The sequence below is a fragment of the Hemicordylus capensis genome, chromosome 3 (genome assembly GCF_027244095.1).
Source record: "Hemicordylus capensis ecotype Gifberg chromosome 3, rHemCap1.1.pri, whole genome shotgun sequence".
In the NCBI taxonomy this organism is placed as follows: domain Eukaryota; kingdom Metazoa; phylum Chordata; class Lepidosauria; order Squamata; family Cordylidae; genus Hemicordylus; species Hemicordylus capensis.
In genome coordinates this window covers 31,937,432-31,954,583 of record NC_069659.1, presented here as the reverse complement: position 1 = coordinate 31,954,583, position 17,152 = coordinate 31,937,432, and the positions used below count along the sequence as shown (strand labels likewise).

General features: G+C 45.6%; 1 protein-coding gene across 2 annotated transcripts in view; it reads right to left on the bottom strand.

The window, feature by feature from the left end:
• Nucleotides 1-17,152, bottom strand: part of DDX10 (DEAD-box helicase 10) — a 300,200-nt gene that overhangs the window by 189,899 nt on the left and 93,149 nt on the right. For both annotated transcript variants that reach the window (XR_008320238.1, XM_053312440.1), the window contains exon 13: nucleotides 15,081-15,501. Coding sequence is in view for 1 of the 2 variants with exons in the window: in XM_053312440.1 (XP_053168415.1) it covers nucleotides 15,081-15,501 (421 nt within the window). In the remaining variant the exon portion in view is untranslated. The remainder of the gene's footprint in view (nucleotides 1-15,080; nucleotides 15,502-17,152) is intronic.

The window sequence follows — 17,152 nt, the reverse complement described above, 5'->3', positions numbered from 1 at the left end:
TCAGGGCTTTAAAGGTAACAACCAGCACTTTGTATTTGGCCCGGAAACATATCAGCAGCCAGTGTAACTGTTTCAAAACAGGCAAAATATGGTATCAACGGGTTGCCCCAGAGACCAATTTGGCTGCAGCAATCTGAACTAACTGAAGTTTCCGGACTACATACAAAGGCAGCCCCACGTAGAGCGCATTGCAATAGTCAAGCCGGGAGGTTACCAGCTGATACACCACTGTTTTGAAGTCATCCTCTTCAAGGAATGGGCACAGCTGTCGAATCAGCCGAAGCTGATGGAAAGCACTCCTGGACATGGCCTCCACCTGAGATACCAGGGTGAGGCCTGAGTCCAGGAGTACTCCCAAGCTGCACACCTGCTCCTCTCTGGGGGAGTGTAACTCCATCCAGCACAGGAAGATCTAACACACCCCTCAGATTCTGAGCCCCCACAATGAACACCTCCATCTTGCTTGGATTCAGCTTCAATTTGTTCTCTCTCATCCAGCCCATTACTGCCTATAGGCAGGCATTTAGAGAATGAGTGCCATTTCCTGAGGATGAAAAGGAGAAGTAGATTTGGGTGTCATCAGCATACTGATAACACCCAGCACCAAACCTCCTGATGACCTCACCAGTGGTTTCATGTAGATATTAAAAAGCATTGGTGACAGAATGGAGCCCTGAGGGACTCCATATAACAGCTCCCGTTTTGAGGAGCAACTGTCACCAAGCTCCACCATTTGGAATCTACCTGAGAGATAGGAGCGGAACCACTGCAAGGCAGTGCCTCCTATCTCCAACTCCCTCAGGTGATCCAGAAGGATACCATGGTCGATGGTATCAGACGCAGCCAAGAGATCCAGAAGAACCAGTAGAATCACACGCCCTCTGTCGATTCCCCGGTAAAGGTCATCCATCAGGACGACCAAGGGTGTGTCAACCCCATAGCCAGCTCTAAAGCCAGTTTGAAATGGGTCTAGATAATCAGTTTCCTCCAAGATTGCCTGCAGCTGGTCGGCCACCACCCTCTCAATCACCTTGCCCAATCAGGAGAGATTGACCTGTAACTATCCATCGCTAAGGGGTCCAGGGAAGGCTTCTTTAAGAGTGGTCTAACCATTGCCTCCTTCAGACAAGGAGGCACCCTCCCCTCCCTCAGCGATGAGTTAATGATATTAACTAGGCCACCTCCAACAATCTCCCTGCTAGATAGAAGCAGCCAAGTCGGGCAAGGATCCAGAGAACAGGTGGTAGGCCTCACCGCCCCAAGCAGCTTGTCCACATCCTCAGAAGTCACAGATTGAAACTGATCCAACTAATACTGCAAGAGGGATCGGTGGATACCTCCTCCATAGACCTTGCAGTAATAGTGGAGTCCAAGTCGGCCCGAATACAGGAGATCTTATTTGCAAAGAATCCATTAAAGGCATCACAGCAGAGCAACTCTGGGGACTGATTGGAAGTAGAAGGAGCAAAAACTAAACTCCTCACAACCCGGGATAGCTCCGCTAAGCGTGAACCTGCAGCTTCAATGCGCACAGACCAGAATCTCTTTTTCGCTGCACGCACTGTCACCGCATAAGTCCTCAAATGGGTCACATGCTGAATCCTGTCTGATTCAAACCGAGTTCTCCTCCACTTGCGCTTTAGTCACCTACCCAACCGCTTCAGCCCCCGCAACTCCTCAGTATACCAAGGAGCCATTTTTGCAGCAGGTCGGAAGGGACGCTTAGGAGCAATCATGTCTACTGCCCTGTTGAGTTCCCTGTTCCAGGTTCCCACCAAGGCATCGACAGAATCACCAGCTGCACCAATGTCAAAATCCTCCAAGGCCTTTTGAAATTCAACTGGGTCCAGCAGCCTTTTTGGACCGACCATCCTAATAGGTCCACCACCCCTGCAGGGGTGGATCGCGGCTGTGAGACCAACCTTAACCAGGTAGTGGTCCGTCCATGACAATGGGGAAACCACCAAATCCGGCACCCACAGAACAACCCCCTGATCTGAACAAAAGAACAAATCGAGAGCATGGCCGGCAACTTGAGTTGGTTCAGAAACTAATTGGGATAGGCCCATAGTTGTCATGGCCTCTATGAACTCCTGAGCCGCACGAGACAAGCCAGCCCCAAAGTGGATATTGAAGTCCCCCAGCACCAAACTCCAACACCAACTCCGCAAACAGCTCCGTCAGGGAGTCAGTTGAGCAGCGGGATAGACGGTACACGAACAGAATCCCCAATCTATCCCTAGTTCCCAACCATAAAAATATGCACTCAATATAAGTCAACTGTCTCACTGGGGCCCTGGTAAGGGAAATAGTATTCTTATGGACCACAGCCACTCCACCCCGCCACCCACTTCCCCTGGCCTGTTCCACGACAGAGTAACCTGGTGGGAGAAGCTGAGCCCACACTGGACCACTCGCCTCCCCCAACCAGGTCTCAGTTATACAAAGCAGGTCAGCTCCCTCATCCACGATTAAATCGTGGACAATTTCGGTCTTATTCTGAACTGACCTGGCATTGTAGAGGAGCAAGGCCAGACACTGTGGGATATTGGAGCTGCTCCCCAAGGCCTGAGAGTTGATAAAGCAGTTGGAAGTGGAAACAGTTACTAAATTACTGATTTCCCTTCCCCTGTAATGACCAGCTGCTCTGCCAGCGCCAATTCTTCTATTCCCCAACACTACAGTAATAGCTACCCCGAACTGCCAGGCACACCCCCAGCACCATCCCACTCAAGAGAGCCCAAACACATATCTGCCTGGCCCAACCCAACCCCCCAGCCCTCAGTCCTACCCTCGAAGGCCCAGCCCCAAAGGCCAGCCCCCTTTGGTGGCTGGCTTCGGCAGCTACCTACAGGCGGCCTGACAGACATGCCAACGGCTACGCCTTTGGCGAGCTTCCTTGCTTTTAAGCCTGCAAGCCCCGAAAGCCACTCTCCTCACAAGCAGTTCCCAGGACAGGCAGCAGGTGGTAGAACTCAGTAATCTGGGAGGCTGGCAACCAGCCAGCTGGAACTTGGCAGTCGACAAGCAGGCTGCACTCCGTCTGTGCTGGAATGTCCACAGGAGGCAGAGGGGCTAGATGGTAAGTCCCAGCAAGGCAGAGAGAATGGCCCTGCTCCCCCTGTTACCTTCAATATTGCTTGAAATTACAGGTTGAGTATCCCTAATCCAGACATCCGAAATCCAGAATGCTCCAAAATCCAGAAACCACCACGGCGTGTGCCCACAGCACCGACTCGTTGCAGCTGAGCACCTCGTAACAAAATAAAAAACAAAACGCCTCAGTTCACTCACTCGCTTTGGCGCTAGAGACGAAGGCGAGCGGGAGAGAACAAGCTTGGCAGCTGGAGCAGCAGCCACTGCTGAAGTATAAATTGAGGACGGGAAGGGAAAGGAGCAGAGGGGGATGAGGGAGGGTGGGATGCCATGTTTGAGTCTAGCATGACCAGCAACATTACTGCGTTGAAAATTTTCTCGCAATTAGTTTTCATTACATTTACAGCTACCTCTAGTTATCGTAAATTCAATGCTTATTTGTTTTTATACTTTAAATAAAACCTTAAAAAAATACAATGTACAACAACCTTTCGTGTTTAAACTTGGATCCCATGCCCAAGATATCTCATTACAGTATGCAAATATCCCAAAATCTGGAAATATCCGGAATCTGGAACACTTCTCGTCCTAAGAAGTTCGGATAAGAGATACTCAACCTGTATCTTCTCCAATCAATCTCCAAATAACCACCATAACTCAGTGCTAGAGCATCTGCTCTGCATGCAAAAGTTCCCAGATTCAATTTCTGGCACTGCCAGGAAGGGCTGGAAGAGACTCCTGCCTGAAACCCTGGAGAGCCACTGCCAGTCAGTGAAGACAATACTAAGCCAGATGGACCAATGGTCTGACTCAGTATAAGGCAGCTTCCCATATTCCTAACAAAGCTTTCATTCTTCCAGCAGCTAACAGCTGCTCCACTGTAGAAACAGAATGTCCCTATAAAAGGCGGGGAAGGACTACAGACCTTGAAAAACACTTTTATTATTGACTTTTACTTCTGTATTAACAAAATACAAAATTTGTATTGTATTTTGTATTGTTTACTTTTGTATTAACAAACGTAAAACTAAAATATCAACCTCATTTTTTGCACAAGAGGCAAGAAATGCCAGGCTGATTACAAATAGCTTTGACGATCATCTAAGCATTTTACCAGCATGGAGAACAAACAAACAAAGCTTCTAAAATCCGCCACCACATGTTGCAAGTGACATGCATCAAAACTGAGTTCTTAGCAATCTCTCTTTCTGAAGAAAGCTACAACAGGAGTGTTTGGGATATTTGATGGGAAAATGAAAGAGCTGAATGGCTGGTTTGCGTGTTGGGCATGCATTCTAAAAAGGATTTATTTCTCTTGAACCATTCCTATGTGCATCCTGAAGTTTAGAAGTCACCCACTGGGTGCAGCAGGCAGCGGTTTGTTTTGTTTTTTAAAAGGGGGTGGGGGATAATGTTATCTTTGTTAGATTGTGTGCTCAACATTCAAGCCAACAGTTTCATTCCTTTCATTCGTCCATCAAAATACATCATGCCCTCCTACTCTCTCCTTCCCATATTTAACAGTTATTAAAAAGTCTGTCAAAGAAATACGCCATCAGATTTTAAGTTTTACTTAATTGGTAGGGCTGCCTTCACAGCGTTTTTTCCACTCAACATTTCAATTAGTTTTTTCTCTTCCTCAGTTCCTATGTATTCCTCCTACATGCTGTTGCTGCATCCTCCTGCCGCCCCCCAACCATTTAAAAGGCCACAAGTCTTTCTATTCTTATTATTCCCCCCCCCAGTAATTTCTCTTGCCTTTTTAAAAACACCTCCATTGTTATAGTTTTACCTGCAGCATGTAAAAAGAACAACATTAAGATCTTCAAAAGTGAGTATTAACCTTAGATTTACCATTAATCCAGAGATAGGGATTTTTCACCCCATATTTTAATTTTTTCATAATTACCTTTAACTGTACAGGTGGAACATAGGAACATAGGAAGCTGCCATATACTGAGTCAGACCATTGGTCTATCTAGCTCAGTATTGTCTTCACAGACTGGCAGCAGCTTCTCCAAGGTTGCAGGTAGGAATCTCTCTCAGCCCTATCTTGGAGAAGCCAGGGAGGGAACTTGGAACCTTCTGCTCTTCCCAGAGCAGCTCCATCCCCTGAGGGGAATATCTTACAGTGCTCATACATCTAGTCTCCCTTTTGTATGCAACCAGGGTGGACCCTGCTTAGCTAAAGGGACAAGTCATGCTTGGTACCATAAGACCAGCTCTCCTCTCCACTACTGCATCCACCCCACACTGATCAGGGAGGGTACAGTTCGACAGCATCTACATACCATGAGAGCAACAAACCTCCCAAGGGGATGTCTGTCCCTTCCATGGTGCATAAAAAAGCAGCAAGACAAACCATATTCTCATCCTGATGCAGAGTTCACATGTTTTTTAAAGTGCCTCACATGTGGTTTATTACTAGTAATTTTTGAACACTTTCCAATCACGTCCAAAAGACTACTCAAAGAAAATTCTTATAAGCTGTTTTAAAGTCTGACAAATCCAGTCTTCTGAAAAATGCTGAGATTTTCAAGAACCAATAGCACAGCCAGAGTGACTCTTCCTGACTTGAAGTACAGACTATAAAGCACGGCTGCTGGGCATCCTCCATTCTCCGCAAAGCGGCTTGTGCACGATTCCTGCAATCCCCTACTAAATCAGCATGGCAGCAACTCAGATGAGCAACCCCCATCTGTTGCAGTACAATACCAAGATAATGCCCCAGACAATGCTTTGCTTCCAAACAACCGCACTCACAGGGAAAATAAGCCATTCCTCACGTCTTTCTCAGAGGAGTGAATCTTCAGAGCATTACTTTCAGAACATAGCTCATTTGAGTGTAAACTAGAGTATGTCCTATGTAGGCAGCATACCCAGCGTACATTCTGCAAGCTCAGATTCACTCCCGGCTCCCACAGCAATTACCCTTCCCCCCCCCCCATCTCCCTAAGGACAGTTAAAGTGCATGCAGGGGAACTAAGACACTCCCTTCATTAAGTCACACATGTGACTTATCCCGTTTTCAGATGCATATTCATGGCTGCTACGACCAAATCATCTTTAGAGGACCCCACACACCCTTCCACCACTATCAAGGCCTCATGGTGGAGAGCAGGGGATATTTGCTTGGAACCCTGGCCCCAACTCGATGTTCAGCCAATAAGATCAAAAGTCTAATTGGCTCAAGGAGCTGGCTTCAGGATTAACAGGTAGGCTAGAGATATCCAGTCCCCAATAGGGAGGCGCAGCAGCTGGCCATCAGGATTCAATACAAGCCAGACTGAACCATCTCTGCGATCTAACTACATAAACATTTGGCCATATAAACCAGTATTTTATAGCATTCTGCTGACCATATAATTTGTATTTTTCAGGAAAATGAATTACAGGTATTCCTGCTGACTTAATTTCCAGAGAGCATAAAAAACAAGTTAACTTCCAGGTGAAGCTGTTCAGAATTATGAAGGTCATTCAGAATAAAACAGCAGACCCATAGCATCACCTTTGCAAAAGAATAAGCTCCCCTGCTATAAAGCCAGGTAATATGTTGCCATTGTGCTGAGACTTATGCATTGTGTGCTCTTATTTTAACCAGAGGAAACACGTTTTTAAAATCCACTTGGAATCCTTAAATTTTATTTACAGGAAGCTATAAGAAAACGACGTTTCCACCCAAAAGGTTAACAACCACATTTTCAACATGTGATCAGCAATCCCTTCAAGTGGTAACTTGCATGTGTCAATGGACAATCTCAGGTGTAACATCAGTTCACACCATCTCAGACACAATGTTTCTCATTGGAATCGGCTCATAGATTCAACTACCAAGTACAGTCATTGAGAGTAAAGAATTTAAGCAATGCCCAAGAATGTATGAACTAGGCTTGAGTGACAATTTACGAACGACTGTGCACAAGCACTACACAGTAAGGCAATTTAAGACAGAAGTAGCCGAAACACTACTTTCTGAACACCTTGTTGGGAAATTTGAGCCTGCAGTTATACCCTCATCATTCAGAGTTCTCAATTTCTGCACACCAAGCTTAGCGCCACATTCCTACTTGGTATTTCTTGCTTCAAAAATAGGGATGTAAAGTATACAAGAAAAAGGGAAAAGGACACACAGGTACTTCAGAAAAATGTAAAAGACTAGCCAAGGGTGTGCTGCTAATAGAATAGTTCATTTTATTTGAACTGTCTCTCTCCATATGCGTTTTAAACTTAGCTGTCAGCTTACATAAAACAGACGTTCAATAACACAGACAAGTAGTCCTAAAAAAGTCGCTTGCCTTCTATAAACTCCAATTTGTGATAGACTTGGACAGTACCATTTAAGTAATCACATTTCCCTTATTGTTGGGAAATGAAGTCAGTCAGCACTGAGATATGAGACAAATCCACGATAGAAACAAGTGGACCCTTCCAGCTATGGGACTGGGAGTGATGCTGATATAAACAAAACCTAGGGTTATTATTTACTTACATTTCTAAACTGAACTGTTTCCTGTAGTCCAGTGTTCCCTCTAACAGGAATTCCGAAATGTTGTTGACTACAACTCCCATAATGCCCAGCCAAAGGCCACTGTAGCTAGGGATGCTGGGAGTTATAGTGAGCAACATCTGGGAATCCCTGTTAGAGGATTATTACTGTAGCCCAGCATTTTTTTTAATTTAATCTAGGAGATAGCTCAAAAACCTAAGAGCTGGTCTGATCAGTGGTAGTGGTCTGATCAGGGCAACTGCCTGGCACCCCTATGAATGCTACCTCCCTGAGCTTGCTCCATTATGGAAGAAAGGTGGGATATTAATGTAATGAGTACATATTGCTATTTGACAGACATTCAGCAAGCAGCAATTGTACCTTTGGTTGTTCTCACTCAATGCCCCTGTCCATATGAAAATGTCTGCAACATTTAGGAAGTCTGTGAGAAAAAAATATTTTTGCTGGAAGTTGTGGACTATGCTTTTAATATTGTGTAATGGCTTTAACTGTTATATGATCATAAACGCTTAAAACCTAGAGGTATTACCAGATTTTAAGCATTTATGATTGTATAACTATTCTATTACAAGTCACCCTGAGGCTTCTTTGTAACCTAATCAACCACTTTAGACTTCTTTACACATGTAATCACAGTATTGAATCACAACATTTTAAAGTTAGATAGGGACCTTGGTGGTCTTCTAGTCCAACCCCTGCTCAGTGTAGGAAACTGAGGACAGATGGCCATGCAGGCTCTAATGAAAACTTTAGAGGTTTTCAAACAAGGTAGATTGTATCCCACTGTCAAACAGCTCATAGGTTAGGAGCAGGGGTGTGCGCAGACCGTTTTCCGCTGTTAGGTCTGAATTCGGACCGAATTCAGACCAAACTGCAGGTCCACAAACTGGTTCTATAATTCGTGTGGCTATATAAAGGGGACCAGTGCTGATTCCCCTCTGCTTGTAAAGGGGAATCAATCCTTTAAAGGGCTTGACAAGCCGGCCTTGTGAGGGCAGCGAGAGGCATCTGTAAAAGTAAAGGATAAAATGCTTACTGGGTAGCGGAGCTCTCCGCAGAAGCCCATATGGTAGTGCCGTGGGACCCAAACCAACTGGCACTCACCTGGCCTCTGCACATGCATGCAGGAATTCATACATCCCTCCACCTAGCCTCCATGCATGCACATGCGTGGAGGCCAGGTGAGTGCCAGTCAGAGCCACGCCGCCACCATATGGGCTGCTCAGGGGAGCATCACTGGACAGCGAGCACCTTATTAGCTTTTTACAGGTCCCCCCGCCAAGTGCTACGCTCACAAGGCCAGCTTGTCAAACCCTTCAAAGGATTTATTCTCTTTTACATAGCCACATGAACCTTTGAACCTGTTCGGTTCAAACTGGGCTCAGTTCGGTCTTGGATGTGCTCCCTTTCCTGGAGGCCAGTCCAGTTCGTGAATGAACCAGACCGGTTCACTTCAAGCCATTTGTGCTCACCCCTAATTAGGAAATTCCTCCTAAGGTCTAACCCTGTGTTCCCTCTAAGGTGTGTGCACATGTCTGCGCTCACAAGTTTTTGGACGTCCGCTCAGTTAATTTTAGATCCCACTCAGGCTGAATCAGGAAGGTCTCATTCTGAATGCATGTGTGTGCACACTGCCTTGATACTCCCGCCCAGAACACAACTCATTCTGCACACAGATGAAAAAATTAGAGGGAACACTGGTCTAACCCAAATCTGCTTCCTTGCAAGTGCAACACATTAGTTTCAGTTTGTCCACAGAAGCAACAGAGAACATGTCTGCTCCTTTTTTCTGTGTTACAGCCCTTCAGATGTTTGACTATCAATTCTCCCCTTATTCTTCTCTTCTTCAGGCCAAACATGCCCAGCTACTTCAACCATTCCTCATAAGATTTGGTTTCCAGACTCCTCACCATCTTTGTTGCCCTTCTCTTAACCCATTCCAGTTTCTCAACATCCTTCTTAAAATGCAGAGCCCAGAAATGGATACAGCACTCTAAGTGAGATCTGTCAGGGCATAATAACTATTACTTCTCATGATCTGGGCATTATGCATCTTTATGCAGCCTAAGAATACCAGTTTTTTAAGCAGTTGCACCATTGAACACACAAAAGGTCTGTCCCATGAATTTCAACAAAGAAGTGTCTTCCAGGACCACATGGAGGCAGAAAATCCTGAGAACATTCTTTTTTGGCAAACAGTTAAGACACTGGCTGCCCACAGTCACATCAATTTCAAAGCTAACTCTCACAGATTTTTTTTTTTAATACTGTAATCACAACTTCCCAAACCCACAAAATTAATTAAGCAATTTGTTGCCTCCATGACAATGTATTAAACAAGTTGTCAGGGTAAGAGAAGTATACGCCAATAAACTGAAATGTTTTAAAGCTAAAAATAAAAGTTGTTAAATTGTGCTAGTGTTGACATACAATGCAAGTAGCATACTTCTAAAGGGGGTGGGGGTTCACAGCAGTGAAATGCAAGGCTCCAAAACCAAAATTTGGCCTATGTCATAGCTTTTGCCCTGATCTGTATGGTCTTACTCTTTCATGTATCCATGCACTAGGCCTGTATATTGAAGCATGCAACGCCAGGGAATCTGCAGCACACCCCTGGTGCTGCAGGGAAGCAAATAAGAAACAATAAGATTCCCAGCATGTTATGTACAAGCCATGTAATGAAGAATATATAACAAATTAGTATAGTTTAATCATCAAAAATACTCTCAACCTGAGATAGAACAACAGTTCAACCAAAGATGACAATTGGAAATCACATTGACAAAGTTAAGTAAATTGTGATGGAGAATTTGAACCACTGCTGTCAAGTTTATAGAACTTTTCTAAGATTAATCTCCACTTGACAAAGACCAAGATCAAAACAGAGGTCACCGGGTCGCCATTGTGGATTTGTGGACTTGCCTGAAATAGACTATAATACTTTCCATATAACAGACTTCACTATTTCTCCATCATTATATGACTTGTACATAACATGTTGGGGATCTGTTTGTTTCTTATTTGATTGAAACAAGAGATCCCAGTACGCATTATCTTTGGCTGCGAGGAAGCAGCCATTTGTACTGTGACCACCTCTGTACAGTTCCTCACATTTTCGGCACTGGAACGGTGTAGCTGCTTCTGTGCAGCATTGAGGAAGTGCTACTGATTCACTGGGTCAAATGTTCCAAACCACAGCCCTACTACAAGCTGGACATCACTTGATCCTTGAGGAAGACATAACCTACAGGCCTTATGTTGCCCCTCTCTATTTTAAAGTTCTATTTTAAAGTTCTAAATTCAGCAAGATGAATAGATATATCTCAGTATTCGTATTACTTACTATCAACTCTGGATCTGCATTCAGGTGATCGTTTCATTTACACTGAAAAACCTATCCTAAGAACAAAGGAAAAGCTTCCCAAAGGAAAGCCCTCAACAATATTTATTTAACACATTTGTATACCGCCCAAAACAAAAGTCTCTGGGCAGTTTCCAACAAAGCAATAAAAACCAACAGATAAAAAGATTAAAACATTACAACAATTCAAATTTAAAACGTTAAAACTATTAAAAACACAGCTCGGGGTCGCACAAATATGCTTTGCTTCCTCTCTCCTCAATTCTTTGCTGCAAGTGCATGGACCAAAAGCAGTCTCTCATCTTTGCTCTACATATAGGGATCTAAATGTATTCCATAACATCAACATTTCTTTACATTTAGCTTGAGACAGTTCTTTGCTTCAACCAAAGATTATGCTATTCACACAACTATGCCAAAAACATAAAAAGGTCAATGTTCTCACCAAGACGTATTGCTACTTAACTTTCCAAAGGAACGGAACTAATGAACCACTGGTCGAAAATACATAAAGTATAACTTATGCCTCTCATACATCAAATCGACACTGACTGTTACTATCTAATGAAATAAAAGCTAAATCCTCTGTTTCAAATAATACAAAGAGATACCAAGGTTCAAATGTCTATTAGAACACTGAAATATAAGAATGTAAACTTTTAACACTGTGCTTTAACATGTAATATTCACTTCAGTTATTGGCTAGCTTCCCCAAAGTGAAAGCCTTAGAAAAAAGGAAATGTACAATTTAAGAGTTACATTAGTACAAAGAACATTTTTAATGATGTCACAGAATCAAATTGCTGGAAAGAACCAAAAGGTCATTTAAATCTCTACCACAAAATAGGAGCATTCAATATATCAACCTGTGAAATCCAGACCTCAGACAACCACAAATCAGGAGTACATCAGTCACACATCTACAAAACATCAGATGAAGACTTCCTCATCCATTCATATGCCCAGCTGTGGTCCTGTGGGATCAAGAAGAGTTCCGCACCACTAAGACTTTCCATTCTCCGCTTCCTGCCCTCTTTGGCATTGGAAACTGCCATAGTCAAAGACAGTATGCAGAGTAGTGCAGGCTACATGCAAACTAAATTTCCTTATTCCCTGGGAGGGCTCAACAAAGGGGTTTTGCTTATGTTCCAGGGCAAACTAATGCCGTATTTGAGGCTGGAGGAACTCTCCCTCCTGTTATATTGGTTATATCCCATGCAGCCAGGGATGTTTAGGAACCTGGGGGATATATGCTTATACCTAGTGCTTGAATTCCAAAGCCACAAGGCAGAGATTCTCAGACTTCAGTCCCCAGATATTGTTGGACTACAGTTCCCACAAATCTTTTAGCCATTGTGGGTGAGGATTATGAAAGGAGCAATCCAACAACATCTGGAGGGAATCAGGTTTCTAGCCCCTAAGGCAGAGAAGATGTGTTTGAAAGTATGTAGGCAATCTCATAGCCCTTTCCCCCTCTCCATTTCCAGTACAAGCATAATCAATTAAGCAAAATAAACAAATATACAGGAGAAATATACATTACTTGCAGTTTCTTTACTTGCGGTTTCGCATATCTGCAGTTTAAAAATAGAGGACAAGCCTTGCTAACCACACATAAAGGGTTCGTGTATCCACGGTTTTTGGTGGGGAGTGAGAAAGAAGAAAGAATAAAAGGAGTGCTGGCCTTTTCCCCCTGCGAAGGCAACATCCAGCGCTGGCCTCTCCCTGCAGCAGGGGTTTCTCCTAAGCACTGGCCTTTCTCTCTGCCAGGGCATGCTAATGCAACACCCCATGAGGGCTGATCGGGTAGAGTGGGGGCCGCTGGAGGGCTGATTGTGGGCCACCAATGACCCCCCGTGCACGCTCTCCTCGAGTGCTGGCCTCTCTCTCCATGCCACCGCTGCCCACCCACACACGCTCCTCAAGTGCTGCCCTCTCTCCCTGTGCCACCACCCACCCACCTTTCTCGAGGAGGTTGCGGGGTCTCACGAGACTTGTGAGGCCTGGGAAGAATGAGAAATAAGGAAGCCCCTGGCCCATCAGTCTTGAGGGCCAGTTCTCTGAGGAAGAACTTATGCCGGCCCTGACCTGCCTCCGGCGGTCTCCTGGTCTGTGGGGAAGTTGCATTTTACCCCCAGTGTAAGGAAAGACGGCAGTGCTCGAGGAGCATGGGCGGGCAGGCAGGCGGGCAGGAAGTGGTGTAGGGAGAGAGGCCAGCACACAAGGAATGTGTGGGGCAGTGATGGTGGCCGGCGACCAGCCTTCCGGCAGCCCCCACTCTAGAGGGCATGTTGCATTAGCGCAACCTGGTAGGGGAAATGGCCGATGCTTAGGAGAAACCCTCACTGCAGGGAGAGGCCGGAGCTGGCTGTCACCTTCACGGGGGTGGGGTGGGGGAAGCCAATGCTCCTTTTCGTTTCTTGCTACACTGGTGGAACCTAACCCCCAGATTTGCAATGAATTAATGCCCCAACATCCACAGTTTCATTATCTGTGGTGGTGGGCCGTGAACCTAACCCCCGCTGATAATGAGGTCTGCCTGTACACAAACAGTAGCAATTTACATAATACAGATGGGATGCCAAATTCAGCTTCAAGTTTAGTCTGGGTTCTGTTTTGGTGGTTGTTATTGTTTTCAAACACACAGAGTGCATACAGCACAGCCTTTGAATGAAATAAAAATATTTTTCACAACTAGCACAAGAAATGTGGGGGAAAGTATTGGGAGGAGAAATGTCCTTCTCAACCTGTAGCTTGTGGAATGGTGCTCCCAATTAAAGCTTGTGGAATTCTCTGCTACAAGATGTGGTGACAGCCAACAACCAGGAAGGTTTTAAGAAAGGTTTGGATAACTTCATGGAGGAGAGGTCTATCAATGGCTACTATTCAGAGGGCTATAGGCTACCTTCAGCCTCAAAGGCAGGATGCCTCTGAGTACCAGTAGCAGGGGAGTATCAGCAGGAGAGAGGGCATGCCCTCAACTTCTGCCTGTAGGCTTCCTGCAGCTTCTGGTGGGCCACTGTGTGAAACAGGATGCTGGACGATGGGCCTTGGGCCTGATCCAGTAGGCCTGTTCTTATATTCAATTATAGTCATGTTCTCCTTCAGCAGCATGAAAGTCAAGACCCCATATGCAGTCCAAAACCATAGGCCACTGTTCATGAATTAGGCAACCACAACAGCAAAGTCATGGCTATGTTCAGGAGTCCGTCCCACTCACCCAACCAAAAGGAGGACACATGGTGGAAGGGAAAGGCTCACACAGTTGGCTCCATCCATACCACTGTTTATTTAATAGACATTTCCCCAGGGGCTTCCACCACAGATAGGTGCATTCCACAATTCTCCGAGTGAAAAAGAAAAGAGGCCAATGGGTCTGAAATTAATGGAACACTCAGGAGCTTCTGTAGAATCCACCCAGCAATGCAGGCAAGATTTGTTCCTTACTCAGTTCTGCTATATATGTTACAGCAGTTAAAGAACAAGGTTTCATTTTATTATTGTTATTATTGGCCCACATGATTTACAAGGCAAAGCCCCATTCCCAACCAGTCGATGCTGCTGTGCATGTAGAAGTCAGCCCCAGCAACATTGTTTAAGAACGCAGTTTCACAACTACATAAAATGGAACACAGGAAGCTGTCTTATACTGAGTCAGACCACTGGTCCATCTAGCTCATTACCATTTACATAGACTGGCAGTAGTTTCTCCAAGGCTGCAGGCAGGAGTCTCTCTCAGCCCTATCTGGAGATGCCAGGGAAGGAACTTGGAACCTTCTGCATGCGAGCATGGACGTGCTCTTCCCAGAGTGGCCCCATCTCCTAAGGGAAATATCTTACAGTGCTCACACATGCTATCTCCCATTCAAAGGCAAACTAGGGCAGACCCTGCTTAGCAAATGGGACAATTCATGCTTGCTACCACAAGACCAGCTCTCCTCCAAGACTGGCTCTAGGCATGCTCACAATTCAGCAGTGGAACGTACACCATTTCCAATGTAAGTCAGGTTGCACAAGTGAGGGTGCACTGTGTGCAGCAGTGCTGGCCGACTGAGAACAGTGCTGCTACCTTGCGCATCATGCTCGCCGCTTCAGCAACAACAAAATACAACTTACCACAGCTACACTGTCTCCCGATTCCAAGCCGAAGACATTCCGCCGTTTCACAGTCAAAACAGCGAGGTTCTTCAGATTGTCATCATCGCTGTCACTCTCTTCAAAAAACTGCATGCATTCAGCTTTTGAACCCTTGCCTGTCACAGGCTCCTCTTCTGCCTCAGATGGCCCCTGCGAAGTGTCGTCCTCGGCTTCGCTGTTGTTGCTGGAGTGCTCTTTGTTCTCCTCTCCTTTCAACGTTACTGTTTCACTGAAGTGTGCTCTGCATTGCTCTACTTCTTCATTGCTGAAAGGAAGACATGCATCTTCAGACTGCTCTGTCTCCTGAGAAAGGCTTTCTCTTTCAGGCTCACTCTCAAGCATTTTCTTTTGGGCTTTCTGGAGAAATCTCACGCGAGGAGCCACTGCAAGTCCAAGGGAGCTACAAAAGGGGAAAGCGTAACACATAAGAATGCGCTCTCTGCCCTGCCTTTAAAAGGGCCCAGCAGGTATCCAAAGATTTCCCATTCTTTGGTCAACATGCTACTGGGGCCTGCATGTGCTTTTTTTTTTTTTTTAATGTAAATAGTAGCAGTGCATGGCACCTGATCAGGACTGGGACAACAATGGGAGAACTTAAAAATATAGGAACATAAGAATATAAGAACAGCCCTGCTGGATCAGGCCCAAGGCCCATCCAGTCCAGCATCCTGTTTCACACAGTGGCCCACCAGATGCCACTGGAAGCTTACAGGCAGGTGTTGAGGGCATGCCCTCTCTCCTGCTGTTACTCCCCTGCAACTGGTACTCAGAGACATCCTGCCTTTGAGGCTGAAGGTGGCCTATAGCCCTCTGACTAGTAGCCATTGATAGACCTCTCCTCCATGAAGTTATCCAAACCCTTCTTAAAGCCATCCAGGTTGTTGGCTGTCACCACATCTTGGGGCAGAGAATTCCACAAGTTGATTATGCATTGTGTGAAAAACTACTTCCATCTGTTGGTCCTAGACTTCCTGGCAATCAGTTTCATGGGATGACCCCTGGTTCTAGTATTATGTGAGAGGGAGAAGAATGTCTCTCCATCCACTTTCTCCACACCATGCATGATTTTATAGACCTCTATCATGTCTCCCTGCAGTCATATTTTTTTCTAAACTAAACCGCCCAAGGTGTTGTAGCCTTGCCTCACAGGAAAGGTGCTCTAGGTCCCTGATCCTCTTGTTGCCCCTTGGTTGGGAGAAGAGTGTTTTAACCAGGATATGGATCCCCAGCTCTACAGGTGCTATTTGACCTGGGAAGAAGCTGTTACAGGAACCAACAACCTCCTTCCTGGGATAAACATTAGCTATGGTAGTGGGGTTTCTGTCCCACACCCCCAGGACCAAACCACAGGAAAAAGGGTTACCCTTTCCCTCCATGTTTTAGTCCCAATCTGGATTGAGACTCCCAGCTGCTATTTTTAATAAAGTTACAACAAGATGGGGCAAATCACATGTTTAGAATCATGTCTAATTTGATCTCAACTCTGGCTGGGTCAGGACTTTACTATTCCCAGGAGCCAGCTTGCCATGATGTCCGGAAATTTAAGCGTGGCAATTGAGCCAGGTGATAGATGGTGTCATGACCTCGATCTCAGATAGCGAGGAGGAAGGGGAAGCTGACAGCCTTTCAGCCGATGCAGGGGTGCCTGAGGGGCAGAGCCCAGCTGTCAGTTCCCAAGAGATGGCTGAGGAAGGTCCAGCTGATGTTTCAGAGCAGGCACAGCAGTCTGAGGCAGCAGAGACAGCGACGGACAGACTAGAAGATGATCTGTGCAGGCAACCCCCACTGACTCCACAGCAACGGCGTGTCACAAGGCGGAGAGCACAGCTAGAAACTATCAGGAGGAGTAAAAGCCTCTTGCAGAGGGCTGATAAGCCTTGAATCCCTGCCAGCTGAGAGTTAACAGCTTGGACTATAAAGCACGTCAGCAGCTTTTGGTTAGCTGCTGGAAGACAACATTTGTCAACCCTCGTGGTGACAGCTTTCAGCCCGAGCCTGATATAAAGAACTATAGCCATGTTTCGTTTCTGCAGCCCAGTTTGTATTGTGGA